General features: G+C 42.4%; 4 protein-coding genes across 8 annotated transcripts; all 4 read left to right on the top strand.

Moving 5' to 3' along the window:
• The first annotated feature begins 5,499 nt into the window (after window positions 1-5,499).
• On the top strand, window positions 5,500-10,652 carry LOC141375823 (E3 ubiquitin-protein ligase RBBP6-like). Of its 2 annotated transcripts, XM_073910786.1 has the most exons (7): window positions 6,249-7,957; window positions 8,151-8,247; window positions 8,351-8,426; window positions 8,573-8,661; window positions 8,738-8,798; window positions 8,901-9,040; window positions 9,136-10,652. In XM_073910786.1, exons 1-7 carry the CDS (start codon window positions 7,798-7,800, stop codon window positions 9,308-9,310), a joined length of 798 nt encoding a protein of 265 aa, XP_073766887.1. In that variant the 5' UTR covers window positions 6,249-7,797; the 3' UTR covers window positions 9,311-10,652. The 2 variants fall into 2 exon arrangements, with proteins under 2 accessions (XP_073766888.1, XP_073766887.1); XM_073910787.1 differs by lacking the exon at window positions 8,738-8,798 and having other exon boundaries at window positions 5,500-7,957; window positions 9,136-10,611.
• On the top strand, window positions 10,207-15,478 carry LOC141375809 (E3 ubiquitin-protein ligase RBBP6-like). Of its 2 annotated transcripts, XM_073910747.1 has the most exons (7): window positions 11,031-12,624; window positions 12,818-12,914; window positions 13,018-13,093; window positions 13,233-13,321; window positions 13,398-13,458; window positions 13,561-13,700; window positions 13,796-15,478. In XM_073910747.1, exons 1-7 carry the CDS (start codon window positions 12,465-12,467, stop codon window positions 13,968-13,970), a joined length of 798 nt encoding a protein of 265 aa, XP_073766848.1. In that variant the 5' UTR covers window positions 11,031-12,464; the 3' UTR covers window positions 13,971-15,478. The 2 variants fall into 2 exon arrangements, with proteins under 2 accessions (XP_073766850.1, XP_073766848.1); XM_073910749.1 differs by lacking the exon at window positions 13,398-13,458 and having other exon boundaries at window positions 10,207-12,624; window positions 13,796-15,326.
• Window positions 14,845-19,997, top strand: LOC141375822 (E3 ubiquitin-protein ligase RBBP6-like). 2 transcript variants are annotated; one of them, XM_073910784.1, is made up of 7 exons: window positions 15,594-17,302; window positions 17,496-17,592; window positions 17,696-17,771; window positions 17,918-18,006; window positions 18,083-18,143; window positions 18,246-18,385; window positions 18,481-19,997. In XM_073910784.1, exons 1-7 carry the CDS (start codon window positions 17,143-17,145, stop codon window positions 18,653-18,655), a joined length of 798 nt encoding a protein of 265 aa, XP_073766885.1. In that variant the 5' UTR covers window positions 15,594-17,142; the 3' UTR covers window positions 18,656-19,997. The 2 variants fall into 2 exon arrangements, with proteins under 2 accessions (XP_073766886.1, XP_073766885.1); XM_073910785.1 differs by lacking the exon at window positions 18,083-18,143 and having other exon boundaries at window positions 14,845-17,302; window positions 18,481-19,956.
• On the top strand, window positions 19,552-24,814 carry LOC141375813 (E3 ubiquitin-protein ligase RBBP6-like). 2 transcript variants are annotated; one of them, XM_073910757.1, is made up of 7 exons: window positions 20,376-21,969; window positions 22,163-22,259; window positions 22,363-22,438; window positions 22,578-22,666; window positions 22,743-22,803; window positions 22,906-23,045; window positions 23,141-24,814. In XM_073910757.1, the coding sequence occupies exons 1-7, from the start codon at window positions 21,810-21,812 to the stop codon at window positions 23,313-23,315; spliced, it is 798 nt and encodes a 265-aa protein (XP_073766858.1). In that variant the 5' UTR covers window positions 20,376-21,809; the 3' UTR covers window positions 23,316-24,814. The 2 variants fall into 2 exon arrangements, with proteins under 2 accessions (XP_073766859.1, XP_073766858.1); XM_073910758.1 differs by lacking the exon at window positions 22,743-22,803 and having other exon boundaries at window positions 19,552-21,969; window positions 23,141-24,671.
• The last annotated feature ends 591 nt before the right edge of the window (window positions 24,815-25,405 follow it).

A 25,405-nucleotide genomic window follows, 5' to 3' on the forward strand; every position in this document is an offset into this window, starting at 1 on the left:
AGGGTTCATGCCATATTTTAAATATAACTTTCTTGGCTGCAGTTAGTGCAGTATGAAATATCCTGCGTTGGGAATTGTTTAGGTTTAGATCATAATCATCATTCAATAAACAGATATTAGGGTATTTGGGAATGAACATCTCACACAATTCTGAAGTAGTTTGAAATACCTTATCCCAAAATGTACTGATAAGTGGACATTCAAAAAACATATGCATGTATGTCCCCACAGAGTTTGAATTACACAGTGTACAAAAAGGGGTAGGTAACCGTTTCATGCGGTGAAGCACATATGGAGTTGCATAAGCCTTGTGGATCAGTTTATAGTGTATGAGTTGATGGGCAGGATTCTTAGACATCACCTGGATACTTTCCCATATCTAGTCCCAGTTCAGTTGGTAAGAGGACAGTTCCTTTTCCCATATTGTGATGATGGGGAGTGCAACAGAGTCATAATTAAGCAGTTTGTTGTAAATGCATGAGATTGATCCACGTGACTGAGAGAAATTCACACAGTCCCGCAATGGATGATTGTCCAAATTACAGTTCCACGGAACTCCATAAGCGCGCATTGCACTTCTCAGCCTTAAATACAGAAAGTAGGAATGTCCGGGGAGATTGTAACCTTCTTTCAAATCCTGGAAAGACCTCAAGCCCTGGTTGTCGAAGATATCACCCAACACAGAAATACCTTGATCTGACCACAGCTTATATATAAAGGGCTTACCCCCAGATTGTAAATGATAATTGTTCCAAATCGGAGATTCTTTTGTAAATTTGTTGGTGCATCCAGTAAATTTGCAAACATCATACCATATTTTAAGGGAGTCAACCACTATTCTATTATCAATTTTTTTTACTTTCTTTTAGGTAATCCCGTAAATAACAAATCTTGTAGTCGGTGTGGATGCACAGCAGATGATTCAATGTTACGCCAAGCAATATCAGCATCTACTTCCAACCAAGTCTTAAGACTGCGCAGTCGACATGCCCAGAAATATAGTTGAATGTTAGGAACTGCCAACCCCCCTTTAGCAGGTGTTTTTTGTAATGTTTTAAGTTTAATTCGAGGACGTTTGTTGTTCCAAATAAATTTAGTTATAATGGAATTTATTTCTTTAAAAAACGTCTTATGTGGAGAAAGAGGAATCATGGTAAATAAAAATAGAAGTCTAGGTAGAACATTCATTTTGATAATCGCAATCCTACCTTGCAGAGAGAGTAATAGTGCGCCCCATCTCTCTAGGTCCTGTCTGATATTGTTGAATAAGGAACTATAGTTTTGTTTGACCATCACCTGAAGTGAAGGAAGAATCTGAATTCCTAAATATGTAAATGCGCTATTAACTGGAATTGAAGCGGGCACTGACGTGATATCACTTCTCCCCGACAGTGGCATTAGTACAGATTTCTCCCAGTTAATCTTATACCCACTCACTTTTCTAAAATCATTAAATATTTTAAGACATTGAATAATAGAGGTAGAAGTATCTGACATATATAGTAGAATATCATCAGCGAACAGAGAGATGTGATGTTTAGAATTATCTATAATGATAGGGGCGATTACATGATCCTGACGAATTGCCTGGGCCAAAGGCTCTAACGAAAGGGCAAACAACAATGGTGACAATGGGCAGCCCTGTCTTGTGCCTCTGCCCAGCAGAAAAGCACTTGAGCAGCTCAACCCTGTTGACACCCTTGCAGCTGAATTACGATACAGAGTTTGTACCATATGTATAAAATTTGGACCAAAGCCCAGACACTTCAAAACTGACCAGAGATATGTCCATTCGACCCGGTCAAAGGCTTTCTCTGCATCTAGTGAGAGAATAGCACTTTGATCCTCAGTAAGTTTGGACTTGTCCATGATATTTAAAAGTCGTCTGACATTATCCATAGCAGAGCGACCCTTAAGAAAGCCTGTCTGGTCATGGGAAATTATAGAACCGGCAATTTGATCTAAACGGCGGGCTAGAACTTTTGCGTAAACCTTAGTGTCTGTACAGATTAGTGAAATCGGCCTGTAACTAGAGCAGCTAAAGGGGTCCTTCCCTTTTTTAAAATCAGTGAGATAAGGGCAGTATTCTGATCTCTGTGAAAACAACCTGTATCTATTGCAAAATTTAAGGAATTTAGAAGGAGTGGTCCTAGCAAGTCCCATATCACCAAATACAACTCTGGGGGTAGACCATCTAGGCCCGGGGCCTTTCCTTTATTCATTGACTCTAGAGCTTCTTTTACTTCACTTAATGTAATTGGAGAGTCTAAAAATTTCTGTTGCTCATCACTTAGGCAAGGGAGATTTAGTTTTGATATAAATTCAATTGTTTGTTGATCCTCTATCCCCACCTCGGAACTGTAAAGATGCTCATAGAAGTTCTTGAATGTAGCATTCACCTTGTCCGGAGCAGTATGCAGGGTGCCCATACTATCCTTAATGGCTGTTATTGATGACATTGCCTCATTATGTTTCAGCCTTAAAGCTAATAATTTAGTGGGTCGTTCTGCATTAAAATTATAATTTTGTTTGGTGCGATGAATCAAAAATTCTGCCTTTCTTAATAAAATTGCATTGCAATCAGATTTTAAATTTCCTAAAATCCTGCTCTTCTGTTCTGAAAAAGTTTCCTTTAAGTCTCTCTCTATTATTTTAATTTGTTTTTCTAAATGATTTAATTCTTTAGTTTTAGATCTATGTTCATAGGAGGCAAATGATATACAGTTCCCTCTCAGAAAACACTTGGTTGTTTCCCATAAAATCTGCGGATTAACTGCTGAACTGGAGTTTTCTGAAAGAAACATGGTCAGATTATCTCGTAACTGTTTAATAAAATCATCTTTCAGTAGCAGAGTTGTGTTAAAGCGCCACCTTTTTGTCCTTTGAAATCCTGTAGGGGGTGATAAATTACAAATTACTGCCGAATGGTCTGAAATGAGCATGGGGAGAATACCTATGTTATTTACACTCTGAATTAAATATTTTGATATAAGAATATAATCTATTCTTGTAAATGTCTTGTGTCGGGAAGAATAAAAGGTATAGTCTCTACATTTTTCATTCTGCAGCCTCCAGATATCACACAAGTCATTATCCAAAATAAGCTCATTCAATGCCCGGGAAGACTGGTCACTGTGTACAGCGGACGGTGCGGAGAGAGACTTATCAATAGAGGGATTGACAACTGCATTAGCATCCATACCCACTACCAGATTGTAGTCACCAAAGCTAAGGAGGAGCTTGGTAAGCGAAGGAAAAAAAACTGTCAAATTTATTTGGGGCATAGACTGAAACAAAAGCTATTTTTAAACTATTCCAGGATCCCAAAACATATGTGATCGCCCCATGATCATCACTCCCTGATTTCTCTAATATAAATGGGAATCTTCTATTTTGAAGTATTAGCACTCCTCTTGAAGCGCTAGTGTAAGATGAAGCGGCTATAATTTTAAAATGTCTATTTTGACAACGAGTAACATCTGAGGCCCTGAAGTGGGATTCTTGTATGAGAGCTATATCGGCTCTCTTGCGATGTAAATAATCCAGGCATTTTGTTCTCTTTACCGGTGAATTCAAGCCATTGACATTCCACGATATCACGTTGATATCATTCATAACAGAACGCATAGATTAAACACTTAACAGATACAGTGATCATTTTAAACCCATAAATAGCACACATGTAATCAAGAATGTCTCCCCAGAGAACCATCAAATTGAATATATAATAAGAAAAAGCAAACCCTGTTAACAACAACGAAATGATTAAATTAAATAAAAACAGAATAAACAAAATATAAATGGCAGCCTGTAGAGAGAGAATACAGTCTCTCTTACCTGCCTGGAAAATAAACAAATTCGAGGCCATGCGCTCGAGCTGCGCGGCTATACCCAGGGAGCCGTGTCTCGCCTAATCAAATGTCCATATCAGTAATACAACTTAAATTCCTACTTGAAATATGTAGTAAGCACCCTTTATATGAGGCAAAATTTAGTCAGTTGATAGCGCCGTCAGGTTTTCTCCCATCGGAGTGTCAGCATTTAGCGATGAGACGAACTTCTCCAGATCTGTGGGTGTTTTGAAGAGAATTTGCTCACGGCCGTTTAACACTTTCACCACTGCTGGGTATAACAAGAAAGACTCAATGCCCAACTGTTGGAGACGTTTCCTTTTTTCTGACATGACTTTCCTTTTTTGAGACGTGCCCTTGCTGTAATCGGGGAAGAACCATAGTTTGGTTCCTTCGTAATTTAGGGATGAAGAATTTCTGGCTTCCTTAAGAATCGCTTGCCTGTCATTGTACCGGAGAAGTTTGAAAATCAAAGTGCGCGCTTTCTTTCTGGAGGAATCTTCGTTCGCGTACAGGCGATGTGCGCGTTCAATCTCGATCACCTTCCCTTGCAAGGCCGGCAGCCACTTAGGAATCTGGGTCTGCAGGAACTGAATTGCATTGCTGCTTTCCGCGCCTTCAGGTAAACCCACCAATCTTAGATTATTTTGTCTGGCCTTGTCTTCGTAAAGCCAAAGCTTCTCCTGTAGCTCCTCCACACGCGACGTGCTGGCAATCGAATCCTTTTTAATATCGCGCACTGTGGATTGCATATAATCCAGTCTGTCGCCGACCGCTTTGACATCATTTTCCAGGGAGTTAAGACGTGTAGAAATCTTTGAAATTTCCTCCCGAACGATCGCAGACATACTTAGCTTTATAGCGCTCAGTTGTTGTTCGAGCATCTCGGCAATGGCGTCGTAAAGGCGTTCGTCATCTTTAGGTCGTTTTTTGGAGGGCGAGTGTAGCAATTCTCGTTTGGATGCCATCTCTGACGTCTCTTAACAAAAGCGAATACTTAAAACCTCAGTTTAAAGCTCAGTAGGAATATTTATAAAAGAAAAGGACATCTGAAGCAGAGCGCGTTTCACTAAGCAGCCATCACCGTCCGTTGCGCATGCCCTCAGTCGTGTTTTTCATAGTTACCAGTGCCGATGGAGTTTTTTAAAGCGTCATATTCTGCTGGAAACGTTTCATTTGAATGGTAATGTCCCATAAGCGGAGGTCTTGTGAGTAACTTCACAAGTCGGTCAAAGTCTACACCGGTGACAAGCTCATCTACTCCCAGAACCTGCTACTCTCTACCTACACGTTGTCAGCTGATGTTTCAAAACCTCAATACTCGCATACAGAACAGCCTCAGCGTCTGCACCTCTTATCGGCACTAGCTGCAAGTCTACACCCCCTCTGTCCAGAAGTGAGCACAGCCTCTTGGTACCATCCCAGCAAGCATTTTTTTGGGGTGTTTAAAGGTGCCAACTGACCATCAAAAGTAAAAATGACTCATTTTATCTCATCCCAACAGGGAAACCACCAACAATAAAGAATGAGTTACTATCTGGTGTCATGGCTTTGCAATTAAAACAAGTTTAGTTATAATGGAGGTCATTGGGGGCAAAAACAGCCACTTGAACAATATGAACAATACATAAGGGTTAAAAGTCTAATAGACGGCTTGGTTAAAACCAGGCTAAATCTAGGCTGTCAGTGAGTGTGCACCCCTAACCCCGCCTCTCACAGTGACCTCACTAGCTCCGCTGAGTGCTTTGTGTCTCAGATTGCATGCAAGTCTGCAGCCAGATACTGCTGGAAGCTAGTCATCAAATACACAGGAACGAATGACTACACGTGTCAATCTGTCTATTAAACTATCTAATCTGTCTAGTCAGTCTTTTATTATCTTTTATATGCAAAAATATTCATTCATAAAAACATATGTATATATGAACACTGGGTCAAATAGGGTCCGTGCATTTTAAATCTAATAACAAAATTAACCCAATGTTGGTTTTGTCCATATTTAAATGAACGTGTGTAAACGCACGCTTTGATCAAACCTTTTATTCCCCTTGATGATATTGTGCTTTTTTTTCCCCTCAATGCCCTCCAAAGTTTCAATGTTTGGCCGTGTCTGCCATATCTGTTTTGTTTAAAAAAAAAAAAGGAAAAAAAAGGAATGCATCGGTTCCTGCATGTAGAATTCAGAAATCTCATGGCATTGAAAGAAAACTGGCAGCAGTTGAGTGCCGAGGTCAAAGGTCAGATGAGCAGGCATCACACCTGATAAACACCTGGGGCAACTGTACAGTAAAAAAAAAACAAAAAAACAACAAGATTAAGAAATATTGCTTTAATTTGAGAGAGACAAAAAAAACTCTTCCGTGTTAAAATTTGATGTTCCTCCAGCGTTCTTACGTCAGTCTTTAATGTCAGGTGATCCTTCAAATGTCAGTGTAAATTGTTGAGTGTACCATTAGTGCTCAGTCGTGTTTTTCATAGTTACCAGTGCCGATGGAGTTTTTTTTTTAGAGCGTCATATTCTGCTGGAAAAGTTTCATTTTAATGGTAATATGCCATGAGCGGAGGTGTATGAGTAACTTCACAAGTTGACCATAGTCTAGACCGATGACATGCTCATCTACTCCCAGAACCTGGCAGAACGAAATGTTGCAGCTCGTCCGGTCTTCAATGATGAGCCCAAAAGAGGCCACTTCACAGAGCCGGCCCAAGGCTTAAGAGAACTGAGAGGCAGGACAAGATGGCGGGCTGGACTTGGTTAACTTTAGATTTTACACAAATCTCATTGTTTTGTTTTTCACCTAAAATAGTAATTAAAACATCCAAGATGTGTTTTGCCTCATCAAAATGTGGAATTTGATCAGCAAACTACTCATTCTAAGACAACTATGCCTTGGGCTAAATGACTTGGCTTCAAGTACGATGCCACACGATTCAGAAATGAAGGTACAGACTGCACAAACAGATAAACGACATGATGCATCTCATTTCACCACAACTAAAGGCAGCGACAAAAAAAAAGTCAAGCTCTCACGATGATGACATTTCTCATGCAACCCTTTAGCAAGCCTACATAGTATTTATGCCTAAAAGTCACTGCATGGGTAAATAAGAAACAAGCAACACACACACACACATATATATATATATATATCCATGGGCCACTGTAAAGTAATATGGTTCTGTCATAACGTTTTGAATGAAAATCTGCATTTGGATAAGACACCTTTAGTATAGTTTTGATTTTAAGGCATAATAAAGATCAAATGCAAGTACGAGTGGATTTACATTGAAAATTTCAAACGCATCAAGAAAACCATGTGCTAAGGAAATTTCAAACCATTTGGAACGCACAGAGACGAGCTTTTGTGCAAAAATGAACTTAAAGGTGCCTTTAAAAAAGTGTCAAAGTACTTTTGAAAACAAAAAAGCAAACCCCCAATAGGTGGCAGCAAGAGGCCGCTTTATTTGAGTAAAGCATTGAACGATTCATTCAGCCAAAGAAGCCAATAGGATGAACGGACAGTTGAATCAATCCCTGAATCATCGACTCACCCGAGTCTTCTTGGCGAAGGCCTGAATCGTTCGTGCAGGGAAACGTCGCTGTGTATTATTCAGAGATGGCCAACTGTTCTGCTGTTTATTTTATTATACTTATCGCAATGATTTTACTACTACTATCAATAAAATTAATATTAATAATGATAATATTGCCGGAAGTTGTACAGCGCATGCGTCACGTGTTCATCATCAGCATCCATGACAACCGTCCTGTGGGTGTTGTTTGAATCTCGCTGTGTCGATTGGCATCTGATCTCTGCGTCCTCCGTGACAATTTTTCCAGATTATCGATATTATTGATCGTTGGATACGTCGATTGATCGCCTGCTGTTCCCATCACTCAGGTTTGACCCTTTTTATTACGCTGTGCTTTGTGTTTGTGTTCAGTATGTCTTGTGTTCACTACAGGTTCCAGAGTCGACTCACCTACGACTCGCTCCAGTTTGAAGGCCTCAACATCAGCGCGGGGGAGCTGAAGCGGCAGATCATGAGGAGCAAGAGGCTGAAGTTCTGCCAGCTGAAGATCAGCAACGCCCAGACTGATGAAGGTGAGTTGAGGAAAAGACACTTCAACTGTTCTACGCTAACATTAGATGCGTTACATCAGACACTTCTGGAAGCTGTAAGGTGGTGCTGATGCTGACATGTAGGGATGTTTTGGCTGTTTTAAAAGGCTAATGGCTCTCAAAGTATACCGTGCTCCATAATTATGTGCTGATTCTGATTTTATTTTGCTGTCAGAATACACAGATGATGCTCTCATCCCTAAAAACACGTCGGTCATCATCAGACGGATCCCTGCGGCGGGACTGAAGTCCTCAAACAGAAGATTTGTTGGGTAAGTGCTGTGAAATGAGCACACGCGTCCTCTGTTAGATGTTATATGAAGACTCCTGGTCTGTCCCTGGTGTTTTAGTCACACAAGCTCCTTTGTTTTGCAGACATCAAGCTGGACGCTGGCGTGAACCTTCACCTAGAGCTGATCCTTCACTCCTCTCACTGGAGCAGTTGTTGAAGGTATTGAACAAATGAATAGCACAATAGCAAAACGCAATGTAAAGCACACAATATACGCACACGCACTCAGCTTCTTAGGGAGATTTGAGATTGTTTGAAGGGTTGAGGGTGAAAAAGATTCAAATGTGCAAATGCCTGTGAAACAGACTGAGAATCTGGCTGAGGCAAAGGCGTCAGAGGAGGACAAGCTGAAAGCGGTGATGTACCAGTCCAGCCTGTGCTACTACTCCAGCAGGTGAGCGTTCAGACACTGACAGGTTTGCTTTGTGAGAGATGTCTGAGCTGATTCTCATGGTTCTGATGTTCACTAGTGAGGCCATGAGGCTGCTTGGGATCCCGGGACACCACATTAGGCACTGCCCCACTAATGTGGTAACTGGGTTTTCCAAGCTCACGGTTGCTGTGAACTTGAGCTCTTGTCCTCATCAGTCAGATTGTTTGCTCAGAGTTTGACTGTCACTCCTCAATTCACAGGGCAGCCGCTCCGCGCCGCACAAGCGCATCCGGAAGAGCACAGGGATTCCCCGCAGCTTCCTGTTGGAGGTGGACGACCCAGACCGAAAGGGAGTCATGATAGACGGCAGCGGCCGATACGTCATTCCCATCATAGACGCGTGAGTAAACTGTACTTGGCATAGCCGCATGTTCTAGTGTTTGTCCAAATCTCACATGATGTCTGCTTGTGTGTGTTTGCGCTCGATCTGTTCAGTGAGGCCTATGCTGCTGAGAAGAGAAAGAGGCCGTCCTTCTCCTGCCAGACCGAGCCTTTGCCCTCCTCGTCCTCAGCAGGTGCGGCATCTTCGGTCCAGGACGCCGGAGGGAAACGGTCCCGCTCCCCATCTTCACCAGAGACGCGCGGCGACCAGAAGAGACCACGTCGCTGAGAGACCTTCATCCAAGAGACCTGGAGCCGACGTGTAAATATTGTACATAGTTTATTAATAAAAGATAATAAAGATTATAGCCGCATGAACTGTGTGGACTGGTTAACCTTCACTCCAGCAGTGCAACACACACACACACACACACACACACACGAATGAATTCATAAACACAATATCATGAAGTTTTGCTTTAATTTAGGAAAAGAGAAACTCTTCTGGGCTAAAATCTGATGGGTTTTTTTCAGCGTTCTTACTTCAGTCTTTAATGTCAGGTGATCTTTCAAATGTCAGTGTAAAGTGTTGAGTACACTATTAGTGCTCAGTCGTGTTTTTCATAGTTACCAGTGCCGATGGAGTTTTTTGAAGCGTCATATTCTGCTGGAAACGTTTCATTTGAATGGTAATGTCCCATAAGCGGAGGTCTTGTGAGTAACTTCACAAGTCGGTCAAAGTCTACACCGGTGACAAGCTCATCTACTCCCAGAACCTGCTACTCTCTACCTACACGTTGTCAGCTGATGTTTCAAAACCTCAACACTCGCATACAGAACAGCCTCAGCGTCTGCACCACTTATCGGCACTAGCTGCAAGTCTACACCCCCTCTGTCCAGAAGTGAGCACAGCCTCTTGGTACCATCCCAGCAAGCATTTTTTTGGGGTGTTTAAAGGTGCCAACTGACCATCAAAAGTAAAAATGACTCATTTTATCTCATCCCAACAGGGAAACCACCAACAATAAAGAATGAGTTACTATCTGGTGTCATGGCTTTGCAATTAAAACAAGTTTAGTTATAATGGAGGTCATTGGGGGCAAAAAACAGCCACTTGAACAATATGAACAATACATAAGGGTTAAAAGTCTAATAGACGGCTTGGTTAAAACCAGGCTAAATCTAGGCTGTCAGTGAGTGTGCACCCCTAACCCCGCCTCTCACAGTGACCTCACTAGCTCCGCTGAGTGCTTTGTGTCTCAGATTGCATGCAAGTCTGCAGCCAGATACTGCTGGAAGCTAGTCATCAAATACACAGGAACGAATGACTACACGTGTCAATCTGTCTATTAAACTATCTAATCTGTCTAGTCAGTCTTTTATTATCTTTTATATGCAAAAATATTCATTCATAAAAACATATGTATATATGAACACTGGGTCAAATAGGGTCCGTGCATTTTAAATCTAATAACAAAATTAACCCAATGTTGGTTTTGTCCATATTTAAATGAACGTGTGTAAACGCACGCTTTGATCAAACCTTTTATTCCCCTTGATGATATTGTGCTTTTTTTTCCCCTCAATGCCCTCCAAAGTTTCAATGTTTGGCCGTGTCTGCCATATCTGTTTTGTTTAAAAAAAAAAAAAAGGAATGCATCGGTTCCTGCATGTAGAATTCAGAAATCTCATGGCATTGAAAGAAAACTGGCAGCAGTTGAGTGCCGAGGTCAAAGGTCAGATGAGCAGGCATCACACCTGATAAACACCTGGGGCAACTGTACAGTAAAAAAAAAAAAAACAACAAGATTAAGAAATATTGCTTTAATTTGAGAGAGACAAAAAAAACTCTTCCGTGTTAAAATTTGATGTTCCTCCAGCGTTCTTACGTCAGTCTTTAATGTCAGGTGATCCTTCAAATGTCAGTGTAAATTGTTGAGTGTACCATTAGTGCTCAGTCGTGTTTTTCATAGTTACCAGTGCCGATGGAGTTTTTTTTTTTTAGAGCGTCATATTCTGCTGGAAAAGTTTCATTTTAATGGTAATATGCCATGAGCGGAGGTGTATGAGTAACTTCACAAGTTGACCATAGTCTAGAGCGATGACATGCTCATCTACTCCCAGAACCTGGCAGAACGAAATGTTGCAGCTCGTCCGGTCTTCAATGATGAGCCCAAAAGAGGCCACTTCACAGAGCCGGCCCAAGGCTTAAGAGAACTGAGAGGCAGGACAAGATGGCGGGCTGGACTTGGTTAACTTTAGATTTTACACAAATCTCATTGTTTTGTTTTTCACCTAAAATAGTAATTAAAACATCCAAGATGTGTTTTGCCTCATCAAAATGTGGAATTTGATCAGCAAACTACTCATTCTAAGACAACTATGCCTTGGGCTAAATGACTTGGCTTCAAGTACGATGCCACACGATTCAGAAATGAAGGTACAGACTGCACAAACAGATAAACGACATGATGCATCTCATTTCACCACAACTAAAGGCAGCGACAAAAAAAAAGTCAAGCTCTCACGATGATGACATTTCTCATGCAACCCTTTAGCAAGCCTACATAGTATTTATGCCTAAAAGTCACTGCATGGGTAAATAAGAAACAAGCAACACACACACACACATATATATATATATATATCCATGGGCCACTGTAAAGTAATATGGTTCTGTCATAACGTTTTGAATGAAAATCTGCATTTGGATAAGACACCTTTAGTATAGTTTTGATTTTAAGGCATAATAAAGATCAAATGCAAGTACGAGTGGATTTACATTGAAAATTTCAAACGCATCAAGAAAACCATGTGCTAAGGAAATTTCAAACCATTTGGAACGCACAGAGACGAGCTTTTGTGCAAAAATGAACTTAAAGGTGCCTTTAAAAAAGTGTCAAAGTACTTTTGAAAACAAAAAAGCAAACCCCCAATAGGTGGCAGCAAGAGGCCGCTTTATTTGAGTAAAGCATTGAACGATTCATTCAGCCAAAGAAGCCAATAGGATGAACGGACAGTTGAATCAATCCCTGAATCATCGACTCACCCGAGTCTTCTTGGCGAAGGCCTGAATCGTTCGTGCAGGGAAACGTCGCTGTGTATTATTCAGAGATGGCCAACTGTTCTGCTGTTTATTTTATTATACTTATCGCAATGATTTTACTACTACTATCAATAAAATTAATATTAATAATGATAATATTGCCGGAAGTTGTACAGCGCATGCGTCACGTGTTCATCATCAGCATCCATGACAACCGTCCTGTGGCTGTTGTTTGAATCTCGCTGTGTCGATTGGCATCTGATCTCTGCGTCCTCCGTGACAATTTTTCCAGATTATCGATATTATTGATCGTTGGATACGTCGATTGATCGCCTGCTGTTCCCATCACTCAGGTTTGACCCTTTTTATTACGCTGTGCTTTGTGTTTGTGTTCAGTATGTCTTGTGTTCACTACAGGTTCCAGAGTCGACTCACCTACGACTCGCTCCAGTTTGAAGGCCTCAACATCAGCGCGGGGGAGCTGAAGCGGCAGATCATGAGGAGCAAGAGGCTGAAGTTCTGCCAGCTGAAGATCAGCAACGCCCAGACTGATGAAGGTGAGTTGAGGAAAAGACACTTCAACTGTTCTACGCTAACATTAGATGCGTTACATCAGACACTTCTGGAAGCTGTAAGGTGGTGCTGATGCTGACATGTAGGGATGTTTTGGCTGTTTTAAAAGGCTAATGGCTCTCAAAGTATACCGTGCTCCATAATTATGTGCTGATTCTGATTTTATTTTGCTGTCAGAATACACAGATGATGCTCTCATCCCTAAAAACACGTCGGTCATCATCAGACGGATCCCTGCGGCGGGACTGAAGTCCTCAAACAGAAGATTTGTTGGGTGAGTGCTGTGAAATGAGCACACGCGTCCTCTGTTAGATGTTATATGAAGACTCCTGGTCTGTCCCTGGTGTTTTAGTCACACAAGCTCCTTTGTTTTGCAGACATCAAGCTGGACGCTGGCGTGAACCTTCACCTAGAGCTGATCCTTCACTCCTCTCACTGGAGCAGTTGTTGAAGGTATTGAACAAATGAATAGCACAATAGCAATGTAAAGCACACAATATACGCACACGCACTCAGCTTCTTAGGGAGATTTGAGATTGTTTGAAGGGTTGAGGGTGAAAAAGATTCAAATGTGCAAATGCCTGTGAAACAGACTGAGAATCTGGCTGAGGCAAAGGCGTCAGAGGAGGACAAGCTGAAAGCGGTGATGTACCAGTCCAGCCTGTGCTACTACTCCAGCAGGTGAGCGTTCAGACACTGACAGGTTTGCTTTGTGAGAGATGTCTGAGCTGATTCTCATGGTTCTGATGTTCACTAGTGAGGCCATGAGGCTGCTTGGGATCCCGGGACACCACATTAGGCACTGCCCCACTAATGTGGTAACTGGGTTTTCCAAGCTCACGGTTGCTGTGAACTTGAGCTCTTGTCCTCATCAGTCAGATTGTTTGCTCAGAGTTTGACTGTCACTCCTCAATTCACAGGGCAGCCGCTCCGCGCCGCACAAGCGCATCCGGAAGAGCACAGGGATTCCCCGCAGCTTCCTGTTGGAGGTGGACGACCCAGACCGAAAGGGAGTCATGATAGACGGCAGCGGCCGATACGTCATTCCCATCATAGACGCGTGAGTAAACTGTACTTGGCATAGCCGCATGTTCTAGTGTTTGTCCAAATCTCACATGATGTCTGCTTGTGTGTGTTTGCGCTCGATCTGTTCAGTGAGGCCTATGCTGCTGAGAAGAGAAAGAGGCCGTCCTTCTCCTGCCAGACCGAGCCTTTGCCCTCCTCGTCCTCAGCAGGTGCGGCATCTTCGGTCCGGGACGCCGGAGGGAAACGGTCCCGCTCCCCATCTTCACCAGAGACGCGCGGCGACCAGAAGAGACCACGTCGCTGAGAGACCTTCATCCAAGAGACCTGGAGCCGACGTGTAAATATTGTACATAGTTTATTAATAAAAGATAATAAAGATTATAGCCGCATGAACTGTGTGGACTGGTTAACCTTCACTCCAGCAGTGCAACACACACATACACACACACACACACACACACACACGAATGAATTCATAAACACAATATCATGAAGTTTTGCTTTAATTTAGGAAAAGAGAAACTCTTCTGGGCTAAAATCTGATGGGTTTTTTTCAGCGTTCTTACTTCAGTCTTTAATGTCAGGTGATCCTTCAAATGTCAGTGTAAAGTGTTGAGTACACTATTAGTGCTCAGTCGTGTTTTTCATAGTTACCAGTGCCGATGGAGTTTTTTGAAGCGTCATATTCTGCTGGAAACGTTTCATTTGAATGGTAATGTCCCATAAGCGGAGGTCTTGTGAGTAACTTCACAAGTCGGTCAAAGTCTACACCGGTGACAAGCTCATCTACTCCCAGAACCTGCTACTCTCTACCTACACGTTGTCAGCTGATGTTTCAAAACCTCAACACTCGCATACAGAACAGCCTCAGCGTCTGCACCACTTATCGGCACTAGCTGCAAGTCTACACCCCCTCTGTCCAGAAGTGAGCACAGCCTCTTGGTACCATCCCAGCAAGCATTTTTTTGGGGTGTTTAAAGGTGCCAACTGACCATCAAAAGTAAAAATGACTCATTTTATCTCATCCCAACAGGGAAACCACCAACAATAAAGAATGAGTTACTATCTGGTGTCATGGCTTTGCAATTAAAACAAGTTTAGTTATAATGGAGGTCATTGGGGGCAAAAAACAGCCACTTGAACAATATGAACAATACATAAGGGTTAAAAGTCTAATAGACGGCTTGGTTAAAACCAGGCTAAATCTAGGCTGTCAGTGAGTGTGCACCCCTAACCCCGCCTCTCACAGTGACCTCACTAGCTCCGCTGAGTGCTTTGTGTCTCAGATTGCATGCAAGTCTGCAGCCAGATACTGCTGGAAGCTAGTCATCAAATACACAGGAACGAATGACTACACGTGTCAATCTGTCTATTAAACTATCTAATCTGTCTAGTCAGTCTTTTATTATCTTTTATATGCAAAAATATTCATTCATAAAAACATATGTATATATGAACACTGGGTCAAATAGGGTCCGTGCATTTTAAATCTAATAACAAAATTAACCCAATGTTGGTTTTGTCCATATTTAAATGAACGTGTGTAAACGCACGCTTTGATCAAACCTTTTATTCCCCTTGATGATATTGTGCTTTTTTTTCCCCTCAATGCCCTCCAAAGTTTCAATGTTTGGCCGTGTCTGCCATATCTGTTTTGTTTAAAAAAAAAAAAGGAAAAAAAAGGAATGCATCGGTTCCTGCATGTAGAATTCAGAAATCTCATGGCATTGAAAGAAAACTGGCAGCAGTTGAGTGCCGAGGTCAAAGGTCAGATGAGCAGGCATCACACCTGATAAACACCTGGGGCAACTGTACAGTAAAAAAAAAACAAAAAAACAACAAGATTAAGAAATATTGCTTTAATTTGAGAGAGACAAAAAAAACTCTTCCGTGTTAAAATTTGATGTTCCTCCAGCGTTCTTACGTCAGTCTTTAATGTCAGGTGATCCTTCAAATGTCAGTGTAAATTGTTGAGTGTACCATTAGTGCTCAGTCGTGTTTTTCATAGTTACCAGTGCCGATGGAGTTTTTTTTTTAGAGCGTCATATTCTGCTGGAAAAGTTTCATTTTAATGGTAATATGCCATGAGCGGAGGTGTATGAGTAACTTCACAAGTTGACCATAGTCTAGACCGATGACATGCTCATCTACTCCCAGAACCTGGCAGAACGAAATGTTGCAGCTCGTCCGGTCTTCAATGATGAGCCCAAAAGAGGCCACTTCACAGAGCCGGCCCAAGGCTTAAGAGAACTGAGAGGCAGGACAAGATGGCGGGCTGGACTTGGTTAACTTTAGATTTTACACAAATCTCATTGTTTTGTTTTTCACCTAAAATAGTAATTAAAACATCCAAGATGTGTTTTGCCTCATCAAAATGTGGAATTTGATCAGCAAACTACTCATTCTAAGACAACTATGCCTTGGGCTAAATGACTTGGCTTCAAGTACGATGCCACACGATTCAGAAATGAAGGTACAGACTGCACAAACAGATAAACGACATGATGCATCTCATTTCACCACAACTAAAGGCAGCGACAAAAAAAAAGTCAAGCTCTCACGATGATGACATTTCTCATGCAACCCTTTAGCAAGCCTACATAGTATTTATGCCTAAAAGTCACTGCATGGGTAAATAAGAAACAAGCAACACACACACACACATATATATATATATATATCCATGGGCCACTGTAAAGTAATATGGTTCTGTCATAACGTTTTGAATGAAAATCTGCATTTGGATAAGACACCTTTAGTATAGTTTTGATTTTAAGGCATAATAAAGATCAAATGCAAGTACGAGTGGATTTACATTGAAAATTTCAAACGCATCAAGAAAACCATGTGCTAAGGAAATTTCAAACCATTTGGAACGCACAGAGACGAGCTTTTGTGCAAAAATGAACTTAAAGGTGCCTTTAAAAAAGTGTCAAAGTACTTTTGAAAACAAAAAAGCAAACCCCCAATAGGTGGCAGCAAGAGGCCGCTTTATTTGAGTAAAGCATTGAACGATTCATTCAGCCAAAGAAGCCAATAGGATGAACGGACAGTTGAATCAATCCCTGAATCATCGACTCACCCGAGTCTTCTTGGCGAAGGCCTGAATCGTTCGTGCAGGGAAACGTCGCTGTGTATTATTCAGAGATGGCCAACTGTTCTGCTGTTTATTTTATTATACTTATCGCAATGATTTTACTACTACTATCAATAAAATTAATATTAATAATGATAATATTGCCGGAAGTTGTACAGCGCATGCGTCACGTGTTCATCATCAGCATCCATGACAACCGTCCTGTGGGTGTTGTTTGAATCTCGCTGTGTCGATTGGCATCTGATCTCTGCGTCCTCCGTGACAATTTTTCCAGATTATCGATATTATTGATCGTTGGATACGTCGATTGATCGCCTGCTGTTCCCATCACTCAGGTTTGACCCTTTTTATTACGCTGTGCTTTGTGTTTGTGTTCAGTATGTCTTGTGTTCACTACAGGTTCCAGAGTCGACTCACCTACGACTCGCTCCAGTTTGAAGGCCTCAACATCAGCGCGGGGGAGCTGAAGCGGCAGATCATGAGGAGCAAGAGGCTGAAGTTCTGCCAGCTGAAGATCAGCAACGCCCAGACTGATGAAGGTGAGTTGAGGAAAAGACACTTCAACTGTTCTACGCTAACATTAGATGCGTTACATCAGACACTTCTGGAAGCTGTAAGGTGGTGCTGATGCTGACATGTAGGGATGTTTTGGCTGTTTTAAAAGGCTAATGGCTCTCAAAGTATACCGTGCTCCATAATTATGTGCTGATTCTGATTTTATTTTGCTGTCAGAATACACAGATGATGCTCTCATCCCTAAAAACACGTCGGTCATCATCAGACGGATCCCTGCGGCGGGACTGAAGTCCTCAAACAGAAGATTTGTTGGGTAAGTGCTGTGAAATGAGCACACGCGTCCTCTGTTAGATGTTATATGAAGACTCCTGGTCTGTCCCTGGTGTTTTAGTCACACAAGCTCCTTTGTTTTGCAGACATCAAGCTGGACGCTGGCGTGAACCTTCACCTAGAGCTGATCCTTCACTCCTCTCACTGGAGCAGTTGTTGAAGGTATTGAACAAATGAATAGCACAATAGCAAAACGCAATGTAAAGCACACAATATACGCACACGCACTCAGCTTCTTAGGGAGATTTGAGATTGTTTGAAGGGTTGAGGGTGAAAAAGATTCAAATGTGCAAATGCCTGTGAAACAGACTGAGAATCTGGCTGAGGCAAAGGCGTCAGAGGAGGACAAGCTGAAAGCGGTGATGTACCAGTCCAGCCTGTGCTACTACTCCAGCAGGTGAGCGTTCAGACACTGACAGGTTTGCTTTGTGAGAGATGTCTGAGCTGATTCTCATGGTTCTGATGTTCACTAGTGAGGCCATGAGGCTGCTTGGGATCCCGGGACACCACATTAGGCACTGCCCCACTAATGTGGTAACTGGGTTTTCCAAGCTCACGGTTGCTGTGAACTTGAGCTCTTGTCCTCATCAGTCAGATTGTTTGCTCAGAGTTTGACTGTCACTCCTCAATTCACAGGGCAGCCGCTCCGCGCCGCACAAGCGCATCCGGAAGAGCACAGGGATTCCCCGCAGCTTCCTGTTGGAGGTGGACGACCCAGACCGAAAGGGAGTCATGATAGACGGCAGCGGCCGATACGTCATTCCCATCATAGACGCGTGAGTAAACTGTACTTGGCATAGCCGCATGTTCTAGTGTTTGTCCAAATCTCACATGATGTCTGCTTGTGTGTGTTTGCGCTCGATCTGTTCAGTGAGGCCTATGCTGCTGAGAAGAGAAAGAGGCCGTCCTTCTCCTGCCAGACCGAGCCTTTGCCCTCCTCGTCCTCAGCAGGTGCGGCATCTTCGGTCCAGGACGCCGGAGGGAAACGGTCCCGCTCCCCATCTTCACCAGAGACGCGCGGCGACCAGAAGAGACCACGTCGCTGAGAGACCTTCATCCAAGAGACCTGGAGCCGACGTGTAAATATTGTACATAGTTTATTAATAAAAGATAATAAAGATTATAGCCGCATGAACTGTGTGGACTGGTTAACCTTCACTCCAGCAGTGCAACACACACACACACACACACACACACACGAATGAATTCATAAACACAATATCATGAAGTTTTGCTTTAATTTAGGAAAAGAGAAACTCTTCTGGGCTAAAATCTGATGGGTTTTTTTCAGCGTTCTTACTTCAGTCTTTAATGTCAGGTGATCTTTCAAATGTCAGTGTAAAGTGTTGAGTACACTATTAGTGCTCAGTCGTGTTTTTCATAGTTACCAGTGCCGATGGAGTTTTTTGAAGCGTCATATTCTGCTGGAAACGTTTCATTTGAATGGTAATGTCCCATAAGCGGAGGTCTTGTGAGTAACTTCACAAGTCGGTCAAAGTCTACACCGGTGACAAGCTCATCTACTCCCAGAACCTGCTACTCTCTACCTACACGTTGTCAGCTGATGTTTCAAAACCTCAACACTCGCATACAGAACAGCCTCAGCGTCTGCACCACTTATCGGCACTAGCTGCAAGTCTACACCCCCTCTGTCCAGAAGTGAGCACAGCCTCTTGGTACCATCCCAGCAAGCATTTTTTTGGGGTGTTTAAAGGTGCCAACTGACCATCAAAAGTAAAAATGACTCATTTTATCTCATCCCAACAGGGAAACCACCAACAATAAAGAATGAGTTACTATCTGGTGTCATGGCTTTGCAATTAAAACAAGTTTAGTTATAATGGAGGTCATTGGGGGCAAAAAACAGCCACTTGAACAATATGAACAATACATAAGGGTTAAAAGTCTAATAGACGGCTTGGTTAAAACCAGGCTAAATCTAGGCTGTCAGTGAGTGTGCACCCCTAACCCCGCCTCTCACAGTGACCTCACTAGCTCCGCTGAGTGCTTTGTGTCTCAGATTGCATGCAAGTCTGCAGCCAGATACTGCTGGAAGCTAGTCATCAAATACACAGGAACGAATGACTACACGTGTCAATCTGTCTATTAAACTATCTAATCTGTCTAGTCAGTCTTTTATTATCTTTTATATGCAAAAATATTCATTCATAAAAACATATGTATATATGAACACTGGGTCAAATAGGGTCCGTGCATTTTAAATCTAATAACAAAATTAACCCAATGTTGGTTTTGTCCATATTTAAATGAACGTGTGTAAACGCACGCTTTGATCAAACCTTTTATTCCCCTTGATGATATTGTGCTTTTTTTTCCCCTCAATGCCCTCCAAAGTTTCAATGTTTGGCCGTGTCTGCCATATCTGTTTTGTTTAAAAAAAAAAAAAAGGAATGCATCGGTTCCTGCATGTAGAATTCAGAAATCTCATGGCATTGAAAGAAAACTGGCAGCAGTTGAGTGCCGAGGTCAAAGGTCAGATGAGCAGGCATCACACCTGATAAACACCTGGGGCAACTGTACAGTAAAAAAAAAAAAAACAACAAGATTAAGAAATATTGCTTTAATTTGAGAGAGACAAAAAAAACTCTTCCGTGTTAAAATTTGATGTTCCTCCAGCGTTCTTACGTCAGTCTTTAATGTCAGGTGATCCTTCAAATGTCAGTGTAAATTGTTGAGTGTACCATTAGTGCTCAGTCGTGTTTTTCATAGTTACCAGTGCCGATGGAGTTTTTTTTTTTTAGAGCGTCATATTCTGCTGGAAAAGTTTCATTTTAATGGTAATATGCCATGAGCGGAGGTGTATGAGTAACTTCACAAGTTGACCATAGTCTAGAGCGATGACATGCTCATCTACTCCCAGAACCTGGCAGAACGAAATGTTGCAGCTCGTCCGGTCTTCAATGATGAGCCCAAAAGAGGCCACTTCACAGAGCCGGCCCAAGGCTTAAGAGAACTGAGAGGCAGGACAAGATGGCGGGCTGGACTTGGTTAACTTTAGATTTTACACAAATCTCATTGTTTTGTTTTTCACCTAAAATAGTAATTAAAACATCCAAGATGTGTTTTGCCTCATCAAAATGTGGAATTTGATCAGCAAACTACTCATTCTAAGACAACTATGCCTTGGGCTAAATGACTTGGCTTCAAGTACGATGCCACACGATTCAGAAATGAAGGTACAGACTGCACAAACAGATAAACGACATGATGCATCTCATTTCACCACAACTAAAGGCAGCGACAAAAAAAAAGTCAAGCTCTCACGATGATGACATTTCTCATGCAACCCTTTAGCAAGCCTACATAGTATTTATGCCTAAAAGTCACTGCATGGGTAAATAAGAAACAAGCAACACACACACACACATATATATATATATATATCCATGGGCCACTGTAAAGTAATATGGTTCTGTCATAACGTTTTGAATGAAAATCTGCATTTGGATAAGACACCTTTAGTATAGTTTTGATTTTAAGGCATAATAAAGATCAAATGCAAGTACGAGTGGATTTACATTGAAAATTTCAAACGCATCAAGAAAACCATGTGCTAAGGAAATTTCAAACCATTTGGAACGCACAGAGACGAGCTTTTGTGCAAAAATGAACTTAAAGGTGCCTTTAAAAAAGTGTCAAAGTACTTTTGAAAACAAAAAAGCAAACCCCCAATAGGTGGCAGCAAGAGGCCGCTTTATTTGAGTAAAGCATTGAACGATTCATTCAGCCAAAGAAGCCAATAGGATGAACGGACAGTTGAATCAATCCCTGAATCATCGACTCACCCGAGTCTTCTTGGCGAAGGCCTGAATCGTTCGTGCAGGGAAACGTCGCTGTGTATTATTCAGAGATGGCCAACTGTTCTGCTGTTTATTTTATTATACTTATCGCAATGATTTTACTACTACTATCAATAAAATTAATATTAATAATGATAATATTGCCGGAAGTTGTACAGCGCATGCGTCACGTGTTCATCATCAGCATCCATGACAACCGTCCTGTGGCTGTTGTTTGAATCTCGCTGTGTCGATTGGCATCTGATCTCTGCGTCCTCCGTGACAATTTTTCCAGATTATCGATATTATTGATCGTTGGATACGTCGATTGATCGCCTGCTGTTCCCATCACTCAGGTTTGACCCTTTTTATTACGCTGTGCTTTGTGTTTGTGTTCAGTATGTCTTGTGTTCACTACAGGTTCCAGAGTCGACTCACCTACGACTCGCTCCAGTTTGAAGGCCTCAACATCAGCGCGGGGGAGCTGAAGCGGCAGATCATGAGGAGCAAGAGGCTGAAGTTCTGCCAGCTGAAGATCAGCAACGCCCAGACTGATGAAGGTGAGTTGAGGAAAAGACACTTCAACTGTTCTACGCTAACATTAGATGCGTTACATCAGACACTTCTGGAAGCTGTAAGGTGGTGCTGATGCTGACATGTAGGGATGTTTTGGCTGTTTTAAAAGGCTAATGGCTCTCAAAGTATACCGTGCTCCATAATTATGTGCTGATTCTGATTTTATTTTGCTGTCAGAATACACAGATGATGCTCTCATCCCTAAAAACACGTCGGTCATCATCAGACGGATCCCTGCGGCGGGACTGAAGTCCTCAAACAGAAGATTTGTTGGGTGAGTGCTGTGAAATGAGCACACGCGTCCTCTGTTAGATGTTATATGAAGACTCCTGGTCTGTCCCTGGTGTTTTAGTCACACAAGCTCCTTTGTTTTGCAGACATCAAGCTGGACGCTGGCGTGAACCTTCACCTAGAGCTGATCCTTCACTCCTCTCACTGGAGCAGTTGTTGAAGGTATTGAACAAATGAATAGCACAATAGCAATGTAAAGCACACAATATACGCACACGCACTCAGCTTCTTAGGGAGATTTGAGATTGTTTGAAGGGTTGAGGGTGAAAAAGATTCAAATGTGCAAATGCCTGTGAAACAGACTGAGAATCTGGCTGAGGCAAAGGCGTCAGAGGAGGACAAGCTGAAAGCGGTGATGTACCAGTCCAGCCTGTGCTACTACTCCAGCAGGTGAGCGTTCAGACACTGACAGGTTTGCTTTGTGAGAGATGTCTGAGCTGATTCTCATGGTTCTGATGTTCACTAGTGAGGCCATGAGGCTGCTTGGGATCCCGGGACACCACATTAGGCACTGCCCCACTAATGTGGTAACTGGGTTTTCCAAGCTCACGGTTGCTGTGAACTTGAGCTCTTGTCCTCATCAGTCAGATTGTTTGCTCAGAGTTTGACTGTCACTCCTCAATTCACAGGGCAGCCGCTCCGCGCCGCACAAGCGCATCCGGAAGAGCACAGGGATTCCCCGCAGCTTCCTGTTGGAGGTGGACGACCCAGACCGAAAGGGAGTCATGATAGACGGCAGCGGCCGATACGTCATTCCCATCATAGACGCGTGAGTAAACTGTACTTGGCATAGCCGCATGTTCTAGTGTTTGTCCAAATCTCACATGATGTCTGCTTGTGTGTGTTTGCGCTCGATCTGTTCAGTGAGGCCTATGCTGCTGAGAAGAGAAAGAGGCCGTCCTTCTCCTGCCAGACCGAGCCTTTGCCCTCCTCGTCCTCAGCAGGTGCGGCATCTTCGGTCCGGGACGCCGGAGGGAAACGGTCCCGCTCCCCATCTTCACCAGAGACGCGCGGCGACCAGAAGAGACCACGTCGCTGAGAGACCTTCATCCAAGAGACCTGGAGCCGACGTGTAAATATTGTACATAGTTTATTAATAAAAGATAATAAAGATTATAGCCGCATGAACTGTGTGGACTGGTTAACCTTCACTCCAGCAGTGCAACACACACATACACACACACACACACACACACACACGAATGAATTCATAAACACAATATCATGAAGTTTTGCTTTAATTTAGGAAAAGAGAAACTCTTCTGGGCTAAAATCTGATGGGTTTTTTTCAGCGTTCTTACTTCAGTCTTTAATGTCAGGTGATCCTTCAAATGTCAGTGTAAAGTGTTGAGTACACTATTAGTGCTCAGTCGTGTTTTTCATAGTTACCAGTGCCGATGGAGTTTTTTGAAGCGTCATATTCTGCTGGAAACGTTTCATTTGAATGGTAATGTCCCATAAGCGGAGGTCTTGTGAGTAACTTCACAAGTCGGTCAAAGTCTACACCGGTGACAAGCTCATCTACTCCCAGAACCTGCTACTCTCTACCTACACGTTGTCAGCTGATGTTTCAAAACCTCAACACTCGCATACAGAACAGCCTCAGCGTCTGCACCACTTATCGGCACTAGCTGCAAGTCTACACCCCCTCTGTCCAGAAGTGAGCACAGCCTCTTGGTACCATCCCAGCAAGCATTTTTTTGGGGTGTTTAAAGGTGCCAACTGACCATCAAAAGTAAAAATGACTCATTTTATCTCATCCCAACAGGGAAACCACCAACAATAAAGAATGAGTTACTATCTGGTGTCATGGCTTTGCAATTAAAACAAGTTTAGTTATAATGGAGGTCATTGGGGGCAAAAAACAGCCACTTGAACAATATGAACAATACATAAGGGTTAAAAGTCTAATAGACGGCTTGGTTAAAACCAGGCTAAATCTAGGCTGTCAGTGAGTGTGCACCCCTAACCCCGCCTCTCACAGTGACCTCACTAGCTCCGCTGAGTGCTTTGTGTCTCAGATTGCATGCAAGTCTGCAGCCAGATACTGCTGGAAGCTAGTCATCAAATACACAGGAACGAATGACTACACGTGTCAATCTGTCTATTAAACTATCTAATCTGTCTAGTCAGTCTTTTATTATCTTTTATATGCAAAAATATTCATTCATAAAAACATATGTATATATGAACACTGGGTCAAATAGGGTCCGTGCATTTTAAATCTAATAACAAAATTAACCCAATGTTGGTTTTGTCCATATTTAAATGAACGTGTGTAAACGCACGCTTTGATCAAACCTTTTATTCCCCTTGATGATATTGTGCTTTTTTTTCCCCTCAATGCCCTCCAAAGTTTCAATGTTTGGCCGTGTCTGCCATATCTGTTTTGTTTAAAAAAAAAAAAAGGAATGCATCGGTTCCTGCATGTAGAATTCAGAAATCTCATGGCATTGAAAGAAAACTGGCAGCAGTTGAGTGCCGAGGTCAAAGGTCAGATGAGCAGGCATCACACCTGATAAACACCTGGGGCAACTGTACAGTAAAAAAAAAAAAAAAACAACAAGATTAAGAAATATTGCTTTAATTTGAGAGAGACAAAAAAAACTCTTCCGTGTTAAAATTTGATGTTCCTCCAGCGTTCTTACGTCAGTCTTTAATGTCAGGTGATCCTTCAAATGTCAGTGTAAATTGTTGAGTGTACCATTAGTGCTCAGTCGTGTTTTTCATAGTTACCAGTGCCGATGGAGTTTTTTTTTTTTAGAGCGTCATATTCTGCTGGAAAAGTTTCATTTTAATGGTAATATGCCATGAGCGGAGGTGTATGAGTAACTTCACAAGTTGACCATAGTCTAGAGCGATGACATGCTCATCTACTCCCAGAACCTGGCAGAACGAAATGTTGCAGCTCGTCCGGTCTTCAATGATGAGCCCAAAAGAGGCCACTTCACAGAGCCGGCCCAAGGCTTAAGAGAACTGAGAGGCAGGACAAGATGGCGGGCTGGACTTGGTTAACTTTAGATTTTACACAAATCTCATTGTTTTGTTTTTCACCTAAAATAGTAATTAAAACATCCAAGATGTGTTTTGCCTCATCAAAATGTGGAATTTGATCAGCAAACTACTCAT

Source organism: Danio rerio, chromosome 8 (assembly GCF_049306965.1).
Source record: "Danio rerio strain Tuebingen ecotype United States chromosome 8, GRCz12tu, whole genome shotgun sequence".
NCBI classification, from domain to species: domain Eukaryota; kingdom Metazoa; phylum Chordata; class Actinopteri; order Cypriniformes; family Danionidae; genus Danio; species Danio rerio.